At 40.2% G+C, this 27466-nt stretch overlaps 1 protein-coding gene across 1 annotated transcript; it reads left to right on the top strand.

The window, feature by feature from the left end:
- Window positions 1–46: 46 nt before the first annotated feature.
- enc1 (ectodermal-neural cortex 1) lies at window positions 47–13142 on the top strand. The gene is made up of 4 exons (XM_026922020.3): window positions 47–303; window positions 1687–1986; window positions 2184–3702; window positions 9873–13142. The coding sequence occupies exons 2-3, from the start codon at window positions 1693–1695 to the stop codon at window positions 3663–3665; spliced, it is 1776 nt and encodes a 591-aa protein (XP_026777821.1). The 5' UTR covers window positions 47–303; window positions 1687–1692; the 3' UTR covers window positions 3666–3702; window positions 9873–13142.
- The last annotated feature ends 14324 nt before the right edge of the window (window positions 13143–27466 follow it).

The following is a 27466-nucleotide window of genomic DNA, read 5'->3' as shown; positions in this document are numbered from 1 at the left end:
CAGCACGCGCCCCGCCTTTCTGTTTCGATTAAAACACACCCCTTCTGCCGCGGACAAGACACACTTGCACGCGCCTGGAGACAGCACAGAGTGTTGAACAGCACGCGCTCAGCACAAGCGCAAGACTAGAACATAGATGTATATATTTTAATGAGATACCTGATCATTAACTATTGCACGCGCTGGACTGAATACTGGCGCACGAGGATTAAACAGTGAGCGAGCGCATCGTGGCTCTGTGCGGTTTGGCATGCTCGAGGACTGAAACCGGACAGAATTGAACTCCTGCTTTGTCACAAAGAGGTATCTATATTTATGCGTGTGTGTGTGTGTGTGTGTTTACTTCCATTTTAATTTCACTCATGTTCACTGGGTTATTTACTGAGCCACTGCTGTATGCATGCCATGCAATGTGCATTTTAATGAAAAGCAATTCATTCACAGTGCACTAGCAAGTAAAAACAAACAACAAAAAAAAAGGGAAAATAAATGCATAAATAGTTTGCAAATATGTTATATGTTATGTACAGCGAGCAATGGAAGTCAAACTAAACTTTCCTATTATGCATTAAAGTTGGTAAGGTTTCATAGGCTACACACACACACCCACACATCTATCTGATTAAAACCTGATTACATATTTTGTAACACACACACACACACACACAGATAATTAAAAAATTAAAACCTGATTACATATTTTGTCACACACATATATCTGATTAAAACCTGATGACATATTTTGTAATACACACACAATGTGTGATTATATGTGAATATATATTTATATATATATAATATGTATGTGTGTGTGTGTGTGTTGCTCCACTTTTGCATTGTAAGATATTATCTTGTTTATTTTACTAGACTATATGTGCCTTGATATAAGGCTGTTCTAAAGAACAGTGCTGCTTAATGACTTGAGTCAACAACAGGCTCGTTTGCAGCTTCAACTCCATTTAAATGCATTATCAGACAGCATCAGGTGGCATGTAGCAACTTAGGTTAAGAAGTACATTAGGCTGTGTACAGCACTGATGGAAACACAATTACGTCCACCCCGCAGGGACAATGACAGCCGGCAGGGACCGAGGGATCCATATCGGTTACATAGAAATGACGACAGATTGAATTTGAACGCGCTTTATATGTGCAACCAGATGGCAGCCGGTGACAGTGACACACTTAATGTTGACTTTGCACCCTGTGCCTCTTTCCCCCTATACTCTGTGATGCAGTGTTTACTTTTAAAAATTCTGTCCTCCTCTTTTCCCTTTTTCCTTTCCGTCCGCCTTTGAACACCTGGCAATGATTAAACTGGCTCACATTCCAGGGGCCTAGACATCAGAGACGGAACCAGTGTTATCCAGTGTTTTTGTGTGTGTGTGTTTGCAGAATGACATCATGTTCTGTAGTCTTTTCCTAATCTGATTTTGCTTGATGTCGATCATTTAATTTAACCATATGTGACTAGACTAATCTACAAACCTAGGGTCATTTGCTACGCTATAATATAAATCATGCTTACTGGATAAATTGCCCTTGTTTTATTTGTTTACAATGATCCCTGTTCAGTGAGTTTTACATCCATTTGACAAATACTTCCTTCCTCATGCATTAATAAATGAACTTTTCTGTATTAAGAAGTCATGTGTTCTGACTGCAGCTCTTGTTACCATCTTATAGGATTCAATGAAAATGTCTGTCTGTGTCCATGAGAACCGCAAGTCACGAGCCAGCACTGGCTCCATGAACATCTACCTTTTCCACAAGTCCTCATATGCTGACAGTGTCTTGATGCACCTAAATGCTTTGCGGCAGCAGAGGCTCTTCACAGACGTCTTGCTGCATGCAGGCAGCCGCTCCTTCCCATGCCATCGCGCTGTGCTGGCTGCCTGCAGTCGGTACTTCGAGGCAATGTTCAGTGGAGGGTTAAGAGAGAGCCAAGCCAAGGAGGTGGACTTCAGAGACTCCATACATCCAGAGGTACTGCAAATAACATAGTTCCAGTCTGTAGTGTCACTTTCCAATGTGTTAGTGATTTGTTATTATTGAAACACAGCCAATTAGGGTACAGTTAAGGATATTTAAGTCTTACACCTATAACTTAGATCACAAAAAAAAAATACAGTCAATTTTTTTTTGTGATTAGTCTAACATTATTGTTGCTCTGTGTGAACCAGGTGTTAGAACTACTTTTGGATTACGCTTACTCGTCCCGGGTAGTCATCAATGAAGAGAATGCTGAGTCTCTGCTGGAGGCAGGTGACATGCTAGAGTTCCAGGACATCCGTGATGCCTGTGCTGAGTTCCTGGAGAAGAACCTTCACCCGTCCAACTGCCTTGGGATGCTGCTTTTGTCTGATGCCCACCACTGTACCCAGCTGTCCCAGCTTTCCTGGAGCATGTGTCTCAGTAATTTCCCAGCTATCTGCAAGACAGAGGAATTCCTGCAACTGCCCAAGGACATGATAGTCCAGTTGCTCTCACATGAAGAGCTGGAGACAGAGGATGAGCGTTTGGTCTATGAATCTGCACTTAACTGGGTGAACTATGACTTGGAACGGCGACATTGCCACTTACCAGAGCTGTTGCGCACTGTACGTCTAGCCCTCTTGCCAGCCATCTTCCTCATGGAGAATGTCTCCACAGAAGAGCTTATCAACTCACAAGCCAAAAGCAAAGAGTTGGTGGATGAAGCCATCCGCTGCAAGCTACGTATACTGCAGAATGACGGGGTGGTCAACAGTCCTTGTGCCAGGCCCCGCAAGACTAGCCATGCCCTTTTCCTGCTAGGTGGTCCTACCTTTATGTGTGACAAGCTGTATTTAGTGGACCAGAAGGCCAAAGAAATCATCCCAAAGGCAGATATTCCCAGTCCACGAAAGGAGTTCAGTGCTTGTGCAATTGGCTGCAAAGTCTATGTGACAGGTGGTCGGGGCTCAGAGAACGGTGTGTCCAAGGATGTTTGGGTGTACGATACCTTGCATGAAGAGTGGTCAAAAGCAGCTCCCATGCTAATAGCTCGATTTGGGCATGGTTCAGCTGAACTGCGCCACTGCCTGTATGTAGTTGGAGGTCATACGGCTGCAACTGGTTGTCTTCCAGCCTCACCATCTGTCTCGTTGAAGCAGGTGGAGCAGTTTGACCCAGTTGCCAACAAGTGGAGCATGGTTGCACCATTACGTGAGGGCGTCAGCAATGCCGCAGTAGTCAGCGTAAAGCTTAAGTTATTCGCTTTTGGAGGAACAAGCGTAACCCATGATAAGCTACCAAAGGTCCAGTGTTATGACCCGGTGGAAAACCACTGGACTGTCCCAGCATCTTGCCCACAGCCATGGCGTTACACAGCAGCTGCTGTTTTGGGGAACCAGATCTTTGTCATGGGTGGTGACACTGAGTTCTCGGCTTGCTCGGCCTACAAATTCAGCAGCGAGACATACCAGTGGACTAAAGTAGGTGACGTTACAGCTAAGCGAATGAGCTGCCAGGCAGTAGCCTCGGGGAACAAACTGTACGTAGTCGGTGGTTATTTTGGAACACAGCGCTGCAAAACGCTAGACTGCTATGATCCCACACTGGATGCCTGGAACAGCATAACCACTGTACCATATTCCTTGATCCCCACTGCCTTCGTTAGCACCTGGAAACACCTCCCAGCCTGACATCTGCATGTCCCTTGACCTTCCTTCATCCTTTAAGGTAGGTTTGCTAATGTAAAAGTCAGTGAAGTTTCATAAAAAGATAAAAGCAGCTAGAGAAAGTACTTAACACCATAGCTAGTTTGCAGCTTATTCCATTTAGTCCTTTTATACACGGAAAGATAAAAATCCATTCACACATAAAGGTTTAAGAAGATCTATTAATCCACTGTCATTGAAAGTCATAGGCATAGATTGCTCCTAATAAAGCCTGGTACATTGCTGTTTATCCTTCTATCTTATTTATTACCTACACTATTTTTTTCACAGCTCTTGGGATGTGTTTCAAGTAAATTGGAATAAATTGTTACTTGAGGTAGCAATGACCTTATATTCACTAGGAAATTCTCTCTATGCCCTTGTCTATGCATAGAGACAAAAGATCCTTATTAAATCAGAACCAATTCAGTATTGATAGAGTAATTAGATTCCTCCAAGGGGCCTCTTGCGCTGGATATCAGCCAGCTGTCACATCAGTTTTGCACATCTGTCCTTTCTACATCTTTCTATGCTTTGATGTGGTTATTTGAATTTTTCTACATTTTCCTACATTTACATTTTTTTTTAAAAATTCACACACAATGTTATTCAAGGCAACTTAGAAGTGTAGCATTAAACATAATCCAAGCATCTCGCTGTTTAAGGAGATGATAGAATAGCTACATATCAAGTATAGCTATAATTTACTGTGGTTCTTTCTTTAGAGGATGCTACACACTGTAGTTAGTGTCCACGGGTCAGTTAGATGTTGGGAGTGCACATATATGATTTAAGACAACACAAACGACAATGCTGTGTGGTTGAACTCAACGCTTGAATGCTTACGTTATGGAACTGTAGAACATACATTTTCAGTCTTTTTGCTTTTTCTTCTTTTTGACACACAGCAGGAACATTTTATGTCTTTACCTTACGTGATGAATAGTTTGTTCAGTTTAGGTTGAATAAGATCTGTGTGTGTGTGTGTGTGTGTGTGTGTATTCTAGAGATGTCCCCAGTGATGACTGGATGAATTATGATTTTGCAGCATGGGGCGTAGCACCAAGGGTAATTGAAACAGAATAGAAGACTTTTTTATTGTCCCAGAGGGACAAATTTGTCTGAGAGTGGAGAGAGGAGGGAAGTGTTGGTGAGAAGAAGAAAGGAAGGAGAGTAAAGACAACAGAAAAATAGATACATACAGATAAATCAAAATGTTAATGTATAGCATGCTAGCAGGAGGTGGTGCAGTGCAGTGGTTAATCTGGTTCAGAGAAAGAGAACTTCTGGAGAGAAAGAGAGAGAGGTACCGAGTAATTGGCCATTGCGTATTAAACAAAGGCAATGGGACAAGAGGGAAGTATAAGAACATCTATACTAACGAAAGCATTCTGGGGTGGTGTGTAGGTAGTGTGCAGTCTGATGTTGTTCTAGAGTGTAGGATTACATGTAATCAATAACTAACTAATAACTAATATAATAAACTAATCGTATGATCTTTAAGGCTAAGGCTTAGAATTTAGATAAGTTATATCAGGCTCTATATTCTGAGCTGAAAGTGCCAGGTTCATCTGCAGTAGAAAAAAGAGGAAGAAAGAAGGATGCGAGGGAACAAGCAAGACGAGACAAAACGTTCTCGATGAGTTTCACTTCCAAAATATCTGAGCAAGGGAGTTGTTCTTGGGAGCATATGGACTGTAACCGAAACTCATGAGGTTCTCATGGTTTTCAATCGACTGAAGGTAGATAAAAGCAGAAGACATTCTTTATTCAGACAATTAAACCATACTTACATAACAACAGAGCCTTTTTATATTTGTATTGTGGCTCTGCATTTGTATTCTTCCCACATGGCTCATCTGACTGTAACAAAGATGACGAGTCATACGCTGAAGCAGATTTGAATGTCTAGGGAATTGCAGTCCAGTAGACGAAACAAACTCTTATTAAACCCCTACACACTGGCTAGATAACAGGAAAAAAGGGAGTAGGAGTGAGTCAAATCTTTTAAATACGGCGGGAGAAGAAGGCGTGAGACCTCCAAGTGTGTTTATTTCATTCCTGACCCCCTGATGTTGAGCCTTCAATTCATCATTACTGGGTGACCCAGTGTGTTAGTGTGTATCTGTAACTGGAATGCCGCCCACCTCGACAGGGCAGTTCATTTCAAAGTGGAGGTCCTTTCGTTGCTTCATTGGGACATTCCTATGCATTTCAATTACCATGAAGTGTTCTTAGCAGCTGCCCCCCAACCCCTCAACAATGAAATGGTTCACCACTGGCCAAAAGAGTGGGAGGAGAGAGAACGGAGGAAAGGAGGATGAGTTGAGAGGGGGAGGACTAGAAAAGGAAGAGTAAACAAAGCTTCTCCTTTGCCTTTTCCTGTGCTTTTTTTTTTTCCACAATCTTTTTTCCCCTAGCTCACAGGAGAAAGATAGCTACAGGCGTCCTTCCTTTCCTGCTGCAAAAAAAAAGCAGTGCGTACTGGTTAATTTCACACACCCACACAAAAGCGCACAAACACACAGCTGTCATCGTACATCTTCTCCACATCTTCTGTTTTCTTCAGAGATTATCCTATAGCCGGTGAGCAAAATCGTCCAGTTCTCATGGCATATGTGCAAGAGACCCCATGCTGTGAAGATGAGTTCATGAACCAGTCAGCCGTGTCTGTTGCTTCTTCTTATCAGTTCATGTCCTGCCAGAGAACAAAAATAAATGTAAATATTGCCAGCTGTGGCGGAAAGAGCGCACAAACACTAACCTAAGAAGTGCTGAATTTGACCTACCATATCTGCCGAATGCATTTTTGAACAGTTAACTAACCAGGTGAGCTACGCTAAAGTAAACCCCACATCGATTATCAACAATACATAAAGAACAGTAACGTTAGCTGGCTGTTGGGGTTTTCAGTAGCTTGCCAGGTTCATTAGTTAGCTAGCTAGCTCAATGTTAATCTGTACATGTTTCTAGCTACATATTTAGCTATCAAGCAAAGAGGACCCTTACACATTATCCTAAGCGTTACCTATAGCATGTAGCAGCACTTAGACATATTTAGCACAACAGGCAGTTGCTACTGAACATTGAAGTTATATCTTAAGTTTAATACAGAGCTCTCATACTGTAAAACATGAAAAGATCTGGCTAGCTAGTCTAGCTCACTCAGCTAGCTAATGGCTTAGCTGTAAACGTTTCCACAGGGTGGATGTTGAGCTGTGAAAATGCCGATATCTCCTGCTAATGTGCAGCTCATTATTAAGCTGTTTCCTTTGAGGCATTTAAAACTGAAGGTATTTCATAAATTGGGCCATAAATTGTGTATTTCTGATTTATCAAGTGCGTAAAAGAACAAGCAAACATATGCAAGGCATGCACCCGAGGGTAGAGGAGGAGAAAGGCCATCATTAGTCCCAGCCCTGTTCCATTGACAAAAGTCGCCCCATGCTGTCTTAAAGCAGGACTCGTGCTTGAGGGAATGCTTTGTTTCCAGTACAATCCCCGGGAAAGCACCATACTTAGTTGGATAATGAGTGGGTGTATGGATTGATGGACACATAGGTAGTTGGATTTTAGCCTCCCTTTTTTTCTTACTTCTCAGGCTCTTGCAAATTGCTAAAAAACTGGGCTGTGACCACTTTTGTGGTGATGGAAACAAAATGGTTGGCTGGTAAAAGCACATATAAGAAAAAGAGACAAGTAAATTGTGCTGGTGTAGGTCCCTAATCCGGGACCTAATCTGAACGTTTCACCAAAAGACAGACAGTTCTTTGGCAAAATTGGTTCAGATTGGTTCTAGCACCAGAATATTGCTGCATCAGAAGCAAGAAAGGGCGACATCAAGCATTGAGGCAACATCACCATGATTCGAGCACATTAAGTTGCCAGCAAACTAACACATAAGCAGTTCACAGTGATTTGAACATCACTGCTGAAGAAAAAATAGCTACAATACGGCATCAGTGGCTTGAGGAGGAAACATCCAGTCTACTGGCAATTTTAATGCACAACATAAAAGCTTAATTACGAAACCTAACGCTAACAAAGCTTACTTTATCCTGCATAATAACTGTTTATGAAGATTTGTGCTGTGTATAAACGCTGACGGGTTTGATTTTGGACAGTGAAATATGATCTCAAAGCCAGAGCTAATACCTGTAACACCCTTGATGGTGATATTACACCATGTGTTACACCAATAAATTCCCTCATTAATAATAAACTGAACAGTATATGCGGAGGGCATGTGAGAAATTATCACCGAAATAATAGCAACATGAAACATTAAATCATGAGGAAGAAAATTTTTACTGGTAAACTTAGTGAACTAAATAGGAGAGATATTGTTGCTAATTCCAACAAAAGTAATACTATTTACAGTAAATATCTAGGATTAGGTTGGCAATGTAAAGCAATAAAAAAGTATCTGACGTCTTACGAGTAATAGTTGTGCTGTGTATAGGTACTGAAATCTGTTTTAAAAGCCATACGTACATCTCATAAACACTGTCATGGTTGTTATTAGTTTACTGGTGATCACCTCGATAAGCCTATGCTCAGACTGTACCTAGACGGCTAGTATCTTTAAACCAGAACGTGAAAAATGCATAATCCTGATTGGTTAATCCTGTTCCTCATCATAGCAGCAGGTAGCCAATAAACTGTAATTAAACCAAGGGACACATTGGTTTGATGTCAGCTGAGTAATCAGTTATAAAGCCATAAACAATGAAAGTATAATCATCTGCACTGTGTGTGTTGTGTTAACCACTCAAGAAGAAGCATTTGAAACTGTCATAAAATATTTCAGGAAGGCTTCAAACCGGAAATCCTCCATCTACACCTCTGGTTCTTTCTCGCATTACAGTTCCACAGTCTCCATACCATTTAGATGAACTCATGGTCTGAAATCTGGCTTCTTTCACCAAGTCGGTTATAGCCTATACAGAGGAAATAATCCTTCAAAATGGATATGAAAAAAGGATATGATCCTAAACAATGTCTTCCATTGAGTCAGTAAAAAGAGAACCATAAGTCATACTATCTGATGTTGGTCAACAAGGCAAGAAGTTCTGCTAATTGTTGGACTTTAAATGTATTACTGACGTAGTAAATAATCAACAAAAAATCAACAAGGACTGCCAGTCAGTTTAGCAAAAAAGCATCACTGACTGTAATTTAGTACTTGGTTGATAGATTGTTTTTATTGCTATTGTTTCTGCAGTTCTCAAAACTTGGACTTGATGAGCTTATAGCTTCCTGTTAGGACCTTTAAGTTCCTCTTTCACGGTGGTGGGAAGAGTCCGAAACACACAGACATGATTAAAAGTACAGCTCATGCAATAAATATTCACTTGAGTAAAAGAAAAGCGTTCTTATTAAGAGCTATGCTGAAGTGATCACCACCTCGATTATCAGCAGTATATAAAGACAGGTTGCGCTAGCTAGCTAGCTGATATAGTTTCAGTAGCGTGCTTGCTTTGTTAGCTAGCTAGCTCATGTTAATTCGTACATGGCTCTAGCTACCTAGTTAGCCATCTAGTACAGATTCCCCTTACACATTATCTTAAGCCTTAATTATAGGCTGGCTAGATATATTTTAAATGATAAAGTCTGTCTAGTTGGTTCCAGAGAAGTAATGTAGCATAATTCAAATTCTGTTTTAACTTTTGAGTGTTTCTGTGATTATCTAAGTGATTTTAAAATATCAGAAATTCATTATTCATTGTACTTAAGTACTGTAAGTATTGAACATGTAGTTTGTTACTTTCCACCACCGCTCTTAAAGAAACCATGTGATGTCAAGGCATTTTGTTTGCAGAGGACTGAGGTCACATGGCTATTTTTTTAGGGTTTGTGTTGGCCTTGCATGACGTTCAAACAGGTGCGAGCACATGACCTGTCCTTCTCCAACTGTTTTTCCTTGAGGATGACAGGAAAAGTAGGGGAACAAATGGCAAGGCTCAGGAGAGAGCATCTGGACTTTATCTCTGAGACATGTTATTTTTTTTTCCTGCAGTGTTTCTGCAGTTGAAGTGTTTTGGGAAAATGCCTGCTCTTCATTGTTTATGAGTCCATTTAGCAGAAATGTGGTTTGTTCTGTTGGGACGGTGGGATTTCATGCCTTAATAGGAAAAACAACTTCAAAATGAAAAGTTTGAAAATCTTACATGTTGTCTGCTTTCTTTACAGACGTCCTGTGTGATGTACTGGATTCCAGCTGTGACGATTTCCTGCTTTCTGTGCAATTTCATCAGAAGACGACTTCTTCCATCAAAGGCTCGACTTTAATATTGAAGATATCCAGCAGCGAAGCTTTCACTGTTCTGTGTTGGGAAATCTTTGCTTAAAAGTTCCATTGTCAAAGTCGTTTTTGTGGAGTCTTGGGACATTGTTTGCCGTGACAACCAAATGAACCAACTGCTAATCTGAAAAGGCCAATTAGCGCCCGGCATGTTTTGCTGTCATATCTGTGTGTTGTCACGTACCCGCTATTTTGTTCCGGGATGAAAATGGTGTGTAAGCTAATCTACTTCTCTGTGCATCTCGCAACAAGTACTTCAACCAGCGGAACTGAACAGGAGGGAGGCAGGGTTACAACATATGGATGACCGATTTCCGAATGAAAGCATGATGACACCTCCTTAATGTTTTTTTTTTTTTTAATATTTCACTGTGCTCAACTGTTTTCATATAGTGCATTTCTTCTTCAGAATTGTAGAGCAGAGACAAGAGAAAGGCTTATTTATCCCAAGAAGGCACAAACTAACTTTTTAATCTTGTGCAGACATGAAACAGAGACAAGTGGTCAGTTCCTGACAAACAGACCTCCTCAACCTGGTGTGAAACTTGCTGTGAGAAGGCATCCTGAGAGGTCAACCACACACCAGATGTGTGTTTGTGTATGTGTTTGTATGTGGAAAAGATCAGCATGTCCCAGCATGTTTTCCTGAGCGAAAAAACAGTTGACCGTACCATATTATTCATTCTTTTTCCAAAAAACCACCAAAAAAAAACTGTCCACTGAGAACTCGGATGGATGATGAGCATTACAGAAAGCAACTGTCGTTTTCTCAGCAGAGACACTGTCATTTTGTCAACACCTCCTAATGACTTCTAGACAAGAGAACTTATTGGTATAAAGTTAGGCTGCTTAACTTTGTGCTGAGTGGTTCTGTTCTCGCACATACAGCCTCAATATAAATGTGAAAGGCAGAATGACAGAGAGAGAGAAAGGTGAGAGTCGTTCTGTCTGCTGGAGAGGTAATGTCTCCATGGCAACAACAACGAACAACCTGAACTGAAAAGAAAACTGTCTATTCATAGTCTTAATTTATGAGATTTATTTTACAGTTGTTTTTGTTTTGTTGTTAATTTGAACTGTGTATGTTTAGTTTTGTATTTATTGATAAAAAAAAATGCTTGCATACATATCCAGCATATCCAGCTGTACAGAATTTGGCGAGTGTTTTGTGCTAAGCATGGCCCATACTGCTTTGTGTCACATAAGAACTGCTCTTTTGCACATGTCTACGTCACGCCGTACCGCGGCTGAATTTTGTAAGGGTCAGAGGATCGTGGACCTCTTTTTTTTTGACTGACCTGAAAGCGGGCAGGCTTGGGGTCTTAGGTCATCACCCGGATAAGAATGAGAGGAATGACGTTGCAGGATCAGATTACCCAGGATACAATGGAGCAGTTGGTCTGGGAACCTGTGGGGGAAGGGCTGGGGGTTAAGAACTCATACTGTGATCTAGTGCAAAAAAAAAAAAAAAAGTTCTTGTTATGGCCCAAGGACTATAGTATTTAACCAGTGGGGTTTGAATTCAGACAATTCATGGTTTAATCTAGCAGTATACAGCTACACCAAAACCTATAAAAGAAGGTAAATTTGCTAAAGACACAATATGACTGATTGGATGATGTTGCAAACCCAACCACACTTATGGAAAAAAAAAAAGTTTCAAGCTGCAATAATTCCAAGGATGAACCCATTGAACTACTGTGTTTGGTTGAAGCCTTGGCCTTAGCTGAATGCCACAGCACGCTAGCTGAGTATCAGCATGGCCACTTGCTGACCCTGCTTTGTCAGTTTAACGATACTCAAACACATTCTAACTTGGTGTCAGTCTAATTTGATATGACTGATAAGGACACCATGCAGTGGAGTGAGAAATCTGACATCAGCAGCTGCTCCCAGAACAGCTGGAACTGTCACTGATGACCCTGAGCACAGTGACAGGTGTTAATTATTATTAACACCCTCTACATAGACATTTGCTCTTTTCTCCTATTCAGAGTCTTAAGCATTGTAAGAGCCACATTGAAACGGTCCTCAGCCTGCTGTTAAATGTCTTTACCACCAACATCTGCAAGTTGAAAGAGTGGCATTGGACTGTAAATTTGCCTTTCCTCAGGGTTTTCTGTACTACCGGTCCTAAGTGTTATGAAGGGGTTTTTTTTGTCTAAAACGGGCTACATTTGGTGAATATTGGAGTTCTTTAAGCCGTATACTGTATATTTTCACGGCAATGATGATGATGCTACATTCCAAAGGTCACACGACGTTACAGTGTGTTTGTACGTGAGTATCGCAGGATATCATCTCAATAGAGCAATGGAAAAGAACTGTAGTTCAACAAGTTGGCCAAACTTGTGAGCACACAATTTTGTGAAGAGGCTATGCTCAAGCTTATGCACTAGTGAACTGATAAAATCGAAAACCTAGCAGATCTGTATGCTTTATTTGTCAAGCTAATGCTAGCTTTATAGAAGATCCCTGTCAAAGCAATGGGGGGAAAAAATGTTTGAATTCGGTTTCTTTTAGAATGGATAGCGAGATAGAGAAAAGAGATAAGGCGAAAGAAAGAGAGAGGTCAAGCTTCACATTCCTTCCCAGACCTTCTTCCTTTGCACCTACTCCCATTTTCAGTGAAGTGCTGCTTTACCCTTCTGGCTTTGAAGCTCTCAGATCTACGCTTAAACAGAAAGCCCTCTCTGTTTTTTTCCAGTACACTGCACACACAAACCTCCAGCCAATCAGATAGCCCATTCTTACCTCGTCTCGAGTAGCGTTTCCCAGGCAATGGTCAACAATCCCCCCCTCCCGTCAGCCAACAACACACACCATTTGAACTGGTAGCTGTCAAGTGTTTTGTTTTTCCTCTCTCCCCCTCTCTCTTTCTCTCCCACTGACCCTCTTTTTCCCGACTGGAAGATCAAGAGCCGAGTCACAGGCTTGCACGTGGCATAAAACTCTTAATCATCGTCTGCCTTTGTCTGTCAACACTGTCAATGTTGGGCTGTATTGTTCTATTCTGTATGTCCTAGTATGTTATGTTATTCTGTTGTCGCTCTGTCACAACCACGGCGGTTAACATTATTTTGTACAAGTGATTTTTTTCACAATGTGAAATTTATGTTGAAATAAAACATAAGAGTTTTTTCCTCTTGATTGTTAAAGGATTGGTGACCTTATTGAACCCGTGTTTGACGTTTTGGACTTTACAAACAACACGTGTCCATTCCAGAACAAAATTGTTACAGCATTTCTCGCATATTTGGGGCAGACAGGAGCCCTGTCATCTGCACAAAGAGAAGATCGGGTGTGTATCCTTAAGGGCTTTGCTTAGATCTGTAGGAGAGGCTGAAATAATCTAATCTGGGTGCGCTTGTGTCCACGTGTGTGTGTGTGTGTGTGTGTGTGTGTGTGTGTGTGGCACAGGATGAACCACCCCTGCACAGCCCATCAGATACTTTCCCTTTTACACTTGTGTTGCCATGGCAACTGGTCCCTTTATCTCCAAACTGTGGGAGCTGATTTGGAACAGGACCATTTAAAAAGACCTCCTTCACTCAATCCCTTCATTATCCCTCTTTCTTACTCACTTACTGCTTTTCGCTCACTCAGTAATTAATTTCTCTCTTCCCACAAATTAATCAATATTGACTTTGTCTAGTGCATTCTGTGTCTCCAAGTTATTTTTTAATGTTATATATTAAAGTGAATGCTATGTCTACATTTAAATTTAACCCTGACCTTAACCACAATAACCAAAAGGAAATCAAATCACAAATTGTCTGATATTTCTATCCTTGTGGAGATATTTGATTCCCACCAAGATATAAAATACATATATACACACACACAGGGAAGTGAATTTCCCAGGGACAAGACAGTTTGCATCCCTGTGTTAAAGCAACTCCCTTTCAGCAGGTTCTGAAACACCAGTTTTACTGGCTCCACAAACACCACATTACATTTTACAAGGCAAGCACATGCATTTCACAGGGAGAAAATGATTCACTTTGGATCCTGAGTTCAAAGGATGGCATAATAAATTGCCGCTTAGTGGGAAAAAAATATAATGCGTAATCATGCTGATAAGTCATTTAAACTTGCCTGAATGGAAAAAAACCCTCACAGGATAGTATTTGCCAACTCTTAATATAATTGTGCATTTAAGAATTGAGTTCAGCCTTAAACAACACTGACTTTGAGTGGGTTTTCTTTGAAGATATATGATAAACAGGCAGTAACAGACATACACAATCTCTCTCTCTCTCCCTCACACACACACAATCTCTCTCTATCTCACACGCATACACAACCTATGTGTTAGAGCAACATAATATACCACACGCTCCTGTTGCCAGGCAACATGTGTGGCGGCTCTGCTGAGGTTGGCACGCTCTCAGTGCGATTCCTGAGGTCCCCTGAATTCCCAGACTGTCACAGAGCCAATCGCATGGAGGGATGTTCCACTCACACACAGCAGGTCCCTCTGCATTAATGAGTTGTCAAAGCTGCCAGAGAGAGGTTAGCTTATCTGCAGAGCATTTATATCAGCTGTACAACTAATGTTAATCTTCATAAAATCCTCATTCACAAGTCCAAACATTTCAAATTCTGTCGAAATACTAATTACCTCTTTTGAGTCACCATTTAAAAACATGTTGCTGTTTGAGCGATATAAGCCAATGTTCTGTTGAATTGCTCACCTTTCTAGATGTTGCACAATCACGAGGCCGCAAGCTCACCGCTTCATTTAGCTCAATAGTGTTATTATTACACCTAGTGGTCTAAAATGGGAACTGCAACAAACGCCAATAGCAGGCCACTGTGCCAGGAATCATGGTGCCCCATGCTCACTCAATGAACATTTCCAGTGTGTGTGTGTGTGCCAGGTTTCACATTTACACCAAACTGGGCTAGTTTAAAAATACTCTGTGGCCACCAAGAGCTTGTTGTATATGAATGAATGAATGAATGCAAGGAATTCAATCTAATTAATCATGCAGTGAGAAGCAGGACACAAGTGCATGAACTCAGCGTGTGTTTTATTAGGCATAATCCAAGTCATAGTCCACACGAAGGCAGAAGCAAACAAGGATAAGCCATACTCAGAAAAACAAGGAAACAAGAACAACACCAGAAACCAACCAGAAACGAAACAAATGCACAATAAGTCTTCACACTGTAACAGTGAAACACTGGGGCTTAAATAGGTAAATTAATCAAGGGAGGAACTGACAAAAGGTTAGAAAGATAAACCAATGGCAAGACGGGGTTGGAGAAAAGACTCGAATCATAATAAAACACACATGGCTATATAAACAAAGAGGCACAGAATAAGACATGAACAGAAGAGACAAACAAAGGCAAAGTGTAAGTGCAGACAGTGTGACTCATGTACAGAACCATTTCTTCTGTAATATAATATATATTGCAAAGAATGGGAGAGGGAAAGGGGGATTATGGAGTGGATTTGTCAAATAGGTGTATAATATTGTTTCCGCATACAAAGGCTATGAGAAAGAGAAGAAAAATGTTTTCCTTTTCCAATTTCCATTTTTGGGAGAAATTTTCGGTCTTTTGTGTGGCTTTTGAGAAATCTGGGAATTTTGCTGGGAATTTTGTTGGGAATTTTTACTCTGGTTAATGATATTACCTCATACACTGTTCAAAAAAGGTTTGTCAAAACGAGCTGTCTGACTCTACGAAGGATGACTGTGTGTTTTCGACACTCAAAATTCACTAGATAGTAGCCTATAGTGTGATGACCTCTTGAATTTGAGGCATTGCCTTTATTAATGTTGTCCTGCATCACTGAAATCTGTGTTCACTAGCACAGCATGATGGTGCAGAAGGTATCACTGCTACCTCATGTACAAACACAGGGTCCATGGTTCTAATCATATTTGCGTGGGTTTTCTGGGATCTCTGGTTTCCTCCTACTGTCCAACAGACACGCAGGTAGGTGAATGTGTGTGTGCATGGTGTCCCATGCAGGGTGAATTCTCCCATCTTTGCACCCAGTGCTACTAGGATAGGCTCCGGATCCACCAAGCAGTTAATGAAGATGAATGAATAGTACTATCCAGCACTTCCACATGTAAATCCCTGGGATAACACACACACACACACACACACACACACACACAGACTGGCCTCGCTGCCTACTGAAGTGTCTGCTTGTGATTGAGCACACCTGTAATACATTAGAAGATAAGAGAAAGAGAGGGAAGAGCAGTAAGCCATGTAAACACAGAAGAAGAATGTAGTAGGAAAGAGGTGAGTCTCCAGGGGCTCATGATTTAGACCACACACAAGCCCCTCTTTTTTTCTCTTCGCTTTCTGCCGTATACGTTTAAATCATGGTGTAAAACTCCAGACCTGGCACAGTTGCCTATTTTCCCACTCTGTCTATCTTTGGAAATTTTTAGAAGAGTATTAACCTGTCCCAATTTAGGCTAAGACGAATGTTATGGCATTCAAATGTACAGTAGCTTACTACACTGTAGTATGTATACATACGCATACTGTATATGCACAGTTAATTATAATATTTACAGCTTTTTATGTCAGTATAAAGTGGAATCGCTGCATTACATATCTTTGTATGCTGTTAAACTTGACTGCAACATTAGGTGGTTATCCAAGGCTTTGGCAGTGATAAAAGGCATTTACCATCATCATTAAGTGTTTAAGTGGTGTTTCTCAGCTATCCGTCTTCACCATATATAAAATACAGCCTATGGCTAAGAAGTGGAAGTGAACTATCATAACATTTCCATTTTGCTTCTGAGAATGAGATATAGTATTTCACTTTCTGCTCACTGTCTCATCTTGACAGAGGTCAAGTGGCATGGAATCACACCATCCCTCTGGTTTTAAGTGGGAAAAAGTGTGGTGTGATGTGTGTTTGTGTGTGTGTGTGTGTGTGTGTGTGTGTGTGTGTACTGACACTGATCTTTGCCACATTCATTCCAATACCAGTCATTCATTCCAACACACACAGAAAGATTGTGGGACTGACACAAGATATGCGCTCAGGTTAAATAAGAACAGGATAGGTGTGAACCTGAGAAAGAGAGGGAGGAGAAAAACAATAAGCAAATCTCTGTGTGCCGTGACCAAATGAATAAAAAAAAACAACTAAAAGTACAAATAAAAGCACTAATGCCGGGGATAGCTTTAGGTGGATTTGTTTGCCTGTTTGCATAAGCTTTGACTTCACTCCCCACCCTGAAAAGCATCATATAACCTGGTGGAATTTCTGGAACCCATTTGTGAGATACAAAGTAAAAAAGAAAAACCTGTTTGGTTTATTGCCCTTTAATTAAAGGAAAGGAATGTGTAAATGCTTTGGCTAACTGCATAGCGGCTTCCCTTCTCTAAACCCCAGAGCTTTCGCATCAAAACCTCACTCTCTAATGAACCAGAAGAGTAATTACCAAAGCTGGGAACGATATCGATTTATTGGGGCCTAGGCAGGTTTGAGGACTGTAACATCAATTAGAAGCTAAATCAAAGCTGAATAACAACTCAGTGACGTCCCTACTTGGGACTATTTTACTTGTGGTTAACTTTTTGAGACATTCTAGAGCAATGTGGGTAACTGAAAAGTAAATAAAGTCTTATTAGGATAAAATAAATAAATATACACTCATTTAATCACATCCAACACCAGAATTGGGAACAATGACCGTGACTTTGACCTTGGCTGGTTTGGTTGTTGATGCCAGCTGGGTTTGGTATTTCAAAATCTGCTGATTCAAGCACAAGTCTCTAGAGTTTACAGGGACAGAAAAGCTACGGTAACTCAAATAACCACTCTTTACAACCGTGGTGAGCTGAAAAGCATCTCAGAATGCACAAGGTGGATGGGCTACAACAACAAAAGATCTTATTGGGTTTCACTCCCGGCAGCCAAGAACAGGAATCTGACGTTACAGTGGTCACAAGCTCAAACTGGACAGATGAAGACTGGCAAAAGACTAGGCGACATTTTCCCATTCTTCAGTTGTCCTCAATGTCCACTGTGTCCTCTGAGTCCTGTTCTTGGCTGACGATTCAACACATTTACTGTACAATATTAAGCTTAGATCTACAATAATTGCATGCACTGGGATGTATGAAACAGAGTTATTATTATTGTTATTCTTTGTGTGTGTGTGTGTGTGTGTGTGTGTGTGTGTGATTACTAGTGATGAATGGGTTGATGTATTGAGCTAGCGTAAATATAATTTATTAAGAAATAATAAAACATAAAACACACACAACACACTGTGAGGTACACTCAGCAGAGGCAGCAAAAGCTTGAAATTCTTTGGTTGGAAGTTTGGGGGGCCTCCTCCTCTATCATCACTTAAATGAGCTTTTCCTTAATTGAACAGCATGCGAGCAGATGGTGTGTGTGTGTGTGTGTGTGTGTGTGTGTGTGTGGGGAAGAGGAAACCCACATAGTTTATAATTAGTAAAGAAAGGCAGCACATTCAACAGCTGTTTAGGATTTTAATGTTTTTATACCCTGCTTGACCGACTCAGTGTTTATGTGTGCATGTGTGTGTGTGTGTGTGTGTGTGTGTATGTGTGTGTGTGAGAGAGAGAGAGAGAGAGAGCATATGGCCCATCCTGTAACAGCATATAACATGTAGATTTCCACCATTACCAGTGGCAGAGCTGTAATTCTCTCTCTTTCTCATTCTCTGTGTGTGTTTTGTTCCAGATTATACTGGTTTTGTTTCCTGGTACAAAATCAAAATCTTCATGAAAACCATTTCTAAGCACACACCCACACCCATGCACGCTTACACACACACACACACACACACACACACACACACACACACACACAGACAGACTTTTGGGGGGAGGGACCACAAATCCTGGTTTTCAGTTTGAGACCACACGCATAGAAACAGGAAAAGGCACGTGGCACACATAAAATGAACCCACACACACACACACACACACACACACACAGAGTCCCAACTTCTTTGAGGATGCAAAGCACATGTGTGTCTGATAACATACCACTTCAAAGACTGGCCTGGTTTCCCTTTTAAAGCCCAGACTGTGGCACAAAGCTGACAGCAAAATGTTTGATATGTTTGGAACAGGACATGGGAGAGACTTTAAGCCTTACTTCCTACAGAGGAAATGACATCACAAAATACCGGCACCTACTGCTATAATGTTTATTTATTAGTACAGAGAATGTTGATAAGGAGGAATTTACTATGCTAGAATCAGAGGAGAACCCTCAGGGTCTTTCAGAGGATTCAGTCATAGGGATTTCTGGGAATTAAAATTCTTCTTTTGGTGGATCAAATTTTTTAAAACAGTTAGGATTTTCTCTTCTGTGGTGTGTAGATAGATACAACCAATCATGCTCACTAAGTCGTTAGTAATTCACAAGTTTAATATGTTAATTATCAACATAATTGGCAGTGAGAATTCAGCCAATTATGTTTTGATTTCCAATAATAGGGACCATTTTGTGATAAAAACATAATGTACAGTAAAAATATCTGCAGTATCCCAGAGAATCCATACAGATTTTTACAATGGTTTCCTGACAATAGAGAGAAAACGGAGATGATTCGGAACAACAGCACTGATACATTGAATTCACAAAAGATGCAACAATTTCTATGCATTTAAAGTGCAAATAAACGCAGGCAGCATCGAGTACAGAGAAAACGAACAAAAAACATCACGGCTCATCAGATCTTCAGTTCCAGTCATTAATCAGTGAATAGCAAAGGTGGGATGTAAGGAGGTTAGGTACTATGCAAAACATAGTGTGTGTGTGTGTGTGTGTGTGTGCACATGATTCATTGCATCAGCAGATGAGCAAATTACATCATTCAGTTGATGTCTAATTGTACCACAGCAGGTGACAAAACACAGTGAAGACACAGATGAGGTTTGCTGGCTATTAAGATGCAAAATTAATAGTGTTAATGACATTCTTGAGATAGTAAATAAGATTCTCACTATATTGCTCAATAATATATATTGTGTACACATATATAATAGGTACTATGATTAGGTCTCCTTACCTCTTTCTGTTTCCCACACAAACATATACACACTCTGTCTGGAGCAGGCTCTCACGCCCGTACCTCTGCCTATAGACTTTAAGATTACCAGTGAAGCTTTTCTTTGTGTGTATCTACAATTCTATCAGATTATAGGAAGGCAGTGTGGACAGTTGTGTCAGCAGTAAGTCGAACTCAGTGAGTGAAGTATTCAGTGAACTCGATTTAACAGAATAAATACAATATGTGTGTATTACCTGTAAAAGCCCATACCATCTTGTGTTAAAAGTGCACAGAGGTTGAAAAGCATCAGATCATCCTTACAGTGTATCAGATCATCCTTACAATATTGGCTAATGAGTGTTATATTCTCTGTGTAGTTCATTAATAAAATGGGATGATATGCATGTTTCTATAAATAAATAGCAAAATTATGTGCCTGAAATTGGTAAAAATTCTAGAAATAAGCTTAATATAAAATTATATTATATATGCATTTTATATGTTTTATATTAATTGCATAATAAAAAAATGATAAATTTGCCTATATTTGTTTACTCTCTCTCTCTCTCTCATAATTTATAACTGTTTTCCATTACTTTTGTTTTCTCCCTAATACATACTGTGTAATAACTTCCAAAAAGTTACATTTTTGTTGTGCTCACAATGAGAAGTAAAAATAGCTGTTGTTACTGTTGTTAATGACACATTCCCAACTGCCATTACACAAATGCTTGGCAGTACTGAAAGAGACATTAAATGGCTTTTTTATCTTCTTGTAAAGAATTAATCAAGCATGAAGGGGGGAGACAGACAGAGGTAGATTGTGATTCTTTCTGAATAGAGCCAATTAAACCCATTTCCTCTTTGAATCGGTGCAATCACCGCTTGTGGCTTGGGCCTGAGAGGAGTTTGTCTCTGGCCACAACACAAATGCCTCCCCTCTCTCTTTGTTCACATCAAGCCCATATAATTTTGCCACATTAATATGTCCATGTGATTTGTAGAGTTTGTGTACAAAAAAAAAAAAAAGGAAATTTATATTCATCAGGGCAGTTAATGAAGGCTCAAGTGAATTACTTGCAGTGCAGTAATTACATAATCAGGTCTCATTGTGAGGATGCCTATTTTAGTATGGTAGTCAAGTGGAAACACTCTCATTATTATAATATGTGTTTAATTGGTTTAAAACACCTCAAAGTATCAGGTTATATAAAAGTAGAAAAAAATTTAATCTGAGATAATTACCTGCTAAATACACTTAGTACAATGGTATGATGAAATTTGATTTCTAGTGTGTTTCTCAGTTAATCATGTTGATTTGCATATGTAGATAAGCAAGACACTTGTCAAATTTAAATGCCTCTCCAAAATCACTTCTACTCTATATTTAGACTAAGTATGCGATGACAATTACCATAGAGACTGTACTCAGGACATCTTGCAAAGCCTAGAGAAGCTCATTAACTGAGCAATAATGAGCTTCAAACCAACAAAGTCAAGGTCAATGAGGCAATATTATGGAGAGATTCCACTTCAACATCATAAGAACATCAATCTCAACCATCTAAAAAAAGGCCAGTATAGAACCTTGATAAGATGTTCAACAGCAGGCTGAAAGAATGAACATCAAGTTTAGGAAGACTGCCAGGAGCTCGACAGCTGGCTGAGAGCACTCGACCAGTCAAGGCTGCCTAGCAAGTCCTAAGGATGGATTTAACAGCACAGCACCCAACCAATGATCCTGTGACCATTGCTGGTGTAAGATGTTCTCATCTCTGCCATGCAGAACTTAGAGAGGAAGGTCAGCAACTTTCTCTGGAGGTGGCTGGGGTTGCCAAAGAGTCTCAGAAGCATTTCCCTTTATGGGAACTTCACAAAGCTGTGGTTGCCTTTGAGGTCCCTGTAGGAGAAGTTAAAGGTGACATGGGCAAGACAGAGAATGCAGTACAAGGTGTCAGGTGACACAAGTGGTCCAGGCAGGGGTGTTGATAATGAGAGGGAAGAAATAGAGAGCAAGAGAAGAGGCTGTGCTACAGGTCCCAAGTGCACTGACAGCGGTGACAGTGGAGGTAGCAGGACGGGAAATATGTTCAGTCCCCAGGTATGACACCAAGGGGAAGGAGAACTGAAGGGTTGTTGAAGACAGCTGTCGAGGAGCAGTGAACCAGCAGAGCAGTTGCAAAGAAGCAGAAGAATGCTTGGACCAGGAGGGAGTATACAGTGGAGAGAATAACCCATCCTGTATAACCCATCAGTCTTACAGTGCTGGAGGAAAGTGGAACTGCCTGAATGTCAGTTGTGCTCCAAGAAAAGAATATATCCTCAGCTGCTGTCCAAAAGATCTAGATGAGGGCTGGTATCACTGGTGGCATGGCTAGGTGCTGAAGACCATTGCAGAAGAAATCAGCAGAAGGATTATTAGCAGGAAGCAGGTACAGCCCTCCTACAAGATCATTGCCTTCGTAAGTGCAGGTGAGTAGCTGGGAGTGAGAATCAAACCATAGGATCTTGGCAAGAGGCTGGCAGATACTGGTTAACATGGAGAAGCAGCTGAGAATTCCCAAGCAATTCAGCAAGACAACTCTGAGAACTGACATAATACTGGTCTCTGACTAAAGAAAGAATATCATCCTACTGGAATTGATGGTGCCATGGTAGGAATGCCTGGAGGATGAAGAAGGCAAGGTGTAATGAGCTGTCACACTGTCACAAACAATGGAAGATGGCTTTGGATAAAGCAAGTCTATGGAGATCTGCAGCATAATACCACTTGAACAGAAGTCATGGTCTGATCAACTATGCCTAGGTCTTTTAGACGTTTGGCATACTCACTGACTGCTACTCATTTTTAGTAACAGGTTGAACCATTTTGGGGAGGTGGGAGGAAACCAGAGAACTTGATGGAAACCCACATGCAAACAGTAAAAACATGCACAGAAATACAGCACAGAGAATAATTCAAGGTCAGGATCGAACTGGGGGCCCTAGAGCTGTGTCAGCATTGCTACCCACTGCACCACCATGCCCAGTATTATTACTTATGCAATTTACAGTGGCTTACTCATGAGAGCTAAGAATTACACGGGGAAATATTCAGTGTAGTGAATTCTGGTGAATGTTTATTTTCAAATTTATATACATATAGCAACACTCACTCACATACTCTCTCACTTTCAAGGTCGCACTGGATCCAAAGCCTATCCTGGTAATACTAGGCATGAGGTGGGAATACACACCGAATGGGATGCCAGTCCATCGCAGTCACATAATGTCATATTTGATAAGATTTTTAACTTACGTGTGGATTTTGGAAATCAATCAACTTTGTGTATTTTTTTAATGAAAACAATTTACAGATAATTAGATCAAAATTACCATAGGTGGTTCTTTTAGCTCTTTTGTTCATTCCACCCTGATATTCTAAGACTCCTTAATATAGAGCATTCCATGATTCATCTCTGGTTGACAAAGTGTTTGCAACCAGCCTTTGGCCTCTGCACATACACAAACACATACAAATGCATTATCACTGCGAATCTATTAACAGGCATGTGGCTCATTGCAGTAAGATAAGGCTCTTCCTCTAAGAAATTCCAACTCATTAGGTTGAAGCTTCTTCCACAGGTCCTTGTCTTATTTGTCATGTTTTCTGTGGCTCCAAATTCACACCACATGCTTCCAAATTCACAACCATATCAGTGAAACATGGTACAGACACTTATTAATGAAAATACAGTTTGCACAGTCATGACATTATGATTTTAAATAAAATTCAAAGCATGTGAAAAAACAAATTACTGAAAATGTAATTCAGTGACCAGTAGATTTCTATGGAGTTTACACTTCACCCAGATGCGAATGAAAAAAAAAAAAGAGATGAGGCATTAAGCAAGAACAGCATGACCAGTGTGGGTTGAAATAATCATTAAAATAGAAGTGGAATTGCTGTGTGTGATGTGCTTCTGATGTGTGTCGGAAAAAAAAAAACACGCTTCAGAAGCACATTTGGTGTGAATTGGCCTTTATTATATGTCTCTGCTTTTAGTTTTATCTGCTCTGGCTTTTATTTGTCTAGATTCCACTGCCACACTCTATCATCTCCCAGCCACACACATGCTCACACTTCTATGCTGATGCACGAGTTTTTCTCTCCTTTAACCTCAGAGTTTCATGGTTGACCTTCACTGACTGGGCCATCTCCTCTGAATATGTGTGTATATGTGCTCAATCTTTTTAATTGAAGGTCAGGACACATGGTTCACATATCCTGTTAACAGGTGCTAGAATTTTGTTACAGTGTGTGCCTGCGTCTGTATTCTCTGACCTTCTGTTGTTTGGTTGGTATCTTAGCTGTGCACTGTAACTCATGCATTTAAAAATTGAAGTCATGGGTAAAGAGTTAAACAACAGTATGATCCGTTTTAGTGTTCACGGGCTATATCATTACTTCCTGTAAAGGTTACGCTCAGTTTGGAATGGCTAATATAGCGTTCTACTGTTGAAATCCCCCGTGGAAGCTTGAATTTTTCAGTTTGGACCACACTGAAGCTTTTCCCCCCATTTCTCCATCCCATAGTGCAACAGTATGCTGTGGAATGCTAACTGATCTGAGTCATTCTCTCTCTCACTCTCTCTCACACATGTACACACACACATCCAAATGCTCTGTTGTAAGAAAGTCAAACTTCTGGAGAGCCACAGCCCTAAAAAGAGCTGATAGCAAAATTTTGGTGTCAGAAATTTTTTTAAAATTAAGATTAGAGTTTTGACGCTCATCTAAAAGCCACCAATAATAAGATGACAGCACATCTACAATTGCAGTCGTGACTTTGGCAAAACATAAACAGAAATGCTTACAGGACAGAAAAAAATACCCTTATTACCACAAGGTCACTTTGAATAATTTTCCCACGAATTACAGAATTCTATAAGAGACTGTATAGGAACATCTTCATAATAAAAGACCTGTGCACTGAAAAAAAAAAGATATCTTAGCAAGTTAAAATATCTTAGTCACTTATCTAGTATTATAAGATTACAATAAACCAAATATGTGGTTATTAAACCTACTTCTAGAAATTTTGTTTTTACTAATTTCAAACTTAAAATAGCCTTATTCTATGGGCAGAGTTTTTTTCTTATTTTAAGCATTTATTTCTAGTAAGAAGCCAAATTATCTGACAAAAGAATCAGAAAAGCAGACTGAATAATCTTATATTTGATTTATAATAATCTCATAATAAGAAATATTCCGTAAAATTGCTCATATTCAAGATATTTTTTACTTGCCAAGATATCACTACAGTGTTGAAGGCCTAAATAAAATGTAAGGAGTAAACAGTGTTATTTCTTGGAAATGTACTTAGCTACGAGTACAAGTATTCAATTTCAATAACACTCCAGAAAAGTATAAATACCCTAAAATAATACTCAAGTATAGTAATGAAGTGCAATTACTCAAATATTTTCCACCACTGGGTGGGAACACAAACTATCCTTGACATCATCATTAATTAACCTGTGGCATTGGTGGGAACGTTTCCTGTTCTTTTGAAAGTTAAACATTAACTCGTTCTAAATGGCATCATTCAAATAAATGGCAATGAAATGTCAAAAACATCAGTATACGCCCATCCATGTTGTTTTTCTATGGGAGGAATGTGTGCAAAAAGTGACGGCATGTCGCTTCCACATGGCCAAATCTCAAGAGGGAAAGAGGCTCTCCCATCGTCTCGCTTCCTCCAACCTGAGAGTAGCTAGCCACAAATGTCTAAACATGATTAATGGGTGACTACAGATGGGCATTCTCGGTAAATGGGATATAATCCAGAATTACTATTAAATTAGTAGTTTTCCCATTCTTAATCAGGCTTCCAGTGTTCAGGGAACAAAAGGCACACACAGACACTCTCACACAGACCCCTGCCTCCCTTTTCCTCTGTAGTAAATTACTTACATGTGTTTTGGAAAAAGGCCGCAAGACAGACATGTTGAAGGCACCCAAACAAACCAGCGTTCAGACAGCAGTCGACTGTAGACTGGAAACTTTCAGCTGTCTGATCAGCGGACATTTAATCAGCTGCTTTAAACCAGTGTCTCCCAAAGCCATATGGTCTAGCGTGCATACACAGTCTCTGCCATTTGACTCACAAAAATACCACTAATGTGCCCATTTGATCCAAATACATACAATATATACTATCTATTTAGCGCTCTAAATAGCTGTATCTGTATTCGGATTTACCATGAGGTGGGCGTGGCCTAAATGAAAGGGGGGTTTTGTTTTTAAATATGAACCCTACCACTATGCCCCTGGAAACACTGGAAAACATTGAACAAAACAGATGGAGGAATGCCATCACTGTCAGCATGTCTGTCAATTCTGACTGTGACAGTTCCTCAACCTCAGCTACATCATTCAAGTTCACTGATTCTATTTATGTATTATTTTTGTTTATACCTGTGTGCAATATTTCCTAACTAATTTAGTTGGTTCTATTTCTCAAAATGTAAACAAATTAGAGGCTAAATTTAAAACAACCCTGACCAGGCAGTTACTAAGGATGAAAGAATGAACGCTGGAAATGCATGTTAATGAACATGGATTTTGTTTGTCCTGCCAACTTTATATCTGGCCAATCGCTCATGCACGCATGAAAGTCAAAACTTTTTTGTTGCGTCACACACGATCCCAGTCACGCTGCACTTCTCTAGTATCAACCAGATGCCCTCTGAACTTTTCAGTGGGCCTCCTATTCATATCTTGATCTCTTCATTCCAAATAAAGTATCATATTTGGTTACATCCCTACTATAGAGACACTTAAATGTGACTAAACACAATCATTTTGCTAATAATATAATTTAACTAATAGTGAACATTAGTGGGAATTGTTTACAAGGTTTTTTTTTATTAAATCCACATTTGTGACTACAACTGTGGATAGTGGACAAGATGCCTGAGCAAGCCATGATATCTCACACAAGCAAGTGATCTCTTTAGTCAGTGATCCGGTTCCTATAAGCACTGACTGATCATGTGACCCACTAAGCCTTCTTTGTGATCTGCAAAACTGGGTGTCCTACACTGTGAAAAAAATCCCTATGAGGATGTTTGATGAGGCTAGCATCTGGTTGGCTATTCTAGTGACAGACTTTATGGAACTGTTCATTGTTTCAGCTTGCATTATAAAAAGAGGCATTTCAGGAAGCCAGGTATTCAGGAATCATGTATTTGTAACAACACTAACAAAAAACATAGATGACCCTAGCATGCGTCCTGTATGTATAGACCAAAACAATGCATTTTAGCAATAAAGAGAGCTACATTGTCTTGCCTATGATGTTCATTCTAAAGTCTCTGAAGGCTGAGTCACATGAAATTGCAGCAAAAGCTGTACAGCTCTCCATGGGCCCCTGAGCTATGTTGCTTGGTCAGGAGTTTAGACAATAGGT

The sequence above is a fragment of the Pangasianodon hypophthalmus genome, chromosome 27 (genome assembly GCF_027358585.1).
Source record: "Pangasianodon hypophthalmus isolate fPanHyp1 chromosome 27, fPanHyp1.pri, whole genome shotgun sequence".
Classification (NCBI taxonomy): domain Eukaryota; kingdom Metazoa; phylum Chordata; class Actinopteri; order Siluriformes; family Pangasiidae; genus Pangasianodon; species Pangasianodon hypophthalmus.
The sequence above is the reverse complement of the archived record's forward strand: the minus strand, read 5'-3'. Positions and strand labels throughout refer to the sequence as shown.

Coding starts and splice junctions, on each gene's coding strand:
- enc1 (XM_026922020.3), top strand. CDS start 1,693: ATGAAAATGTCTGTCTGTGTCCATGAGAACCGCAAGTCACGAGCCAGC. Junction 1,987..2,183: donor GAGACTCCATACATCCAGAG/GTACTGCAAATA, acceptor TGTGTGAACCAG/GTGTTAGAACTACTTTTGGA.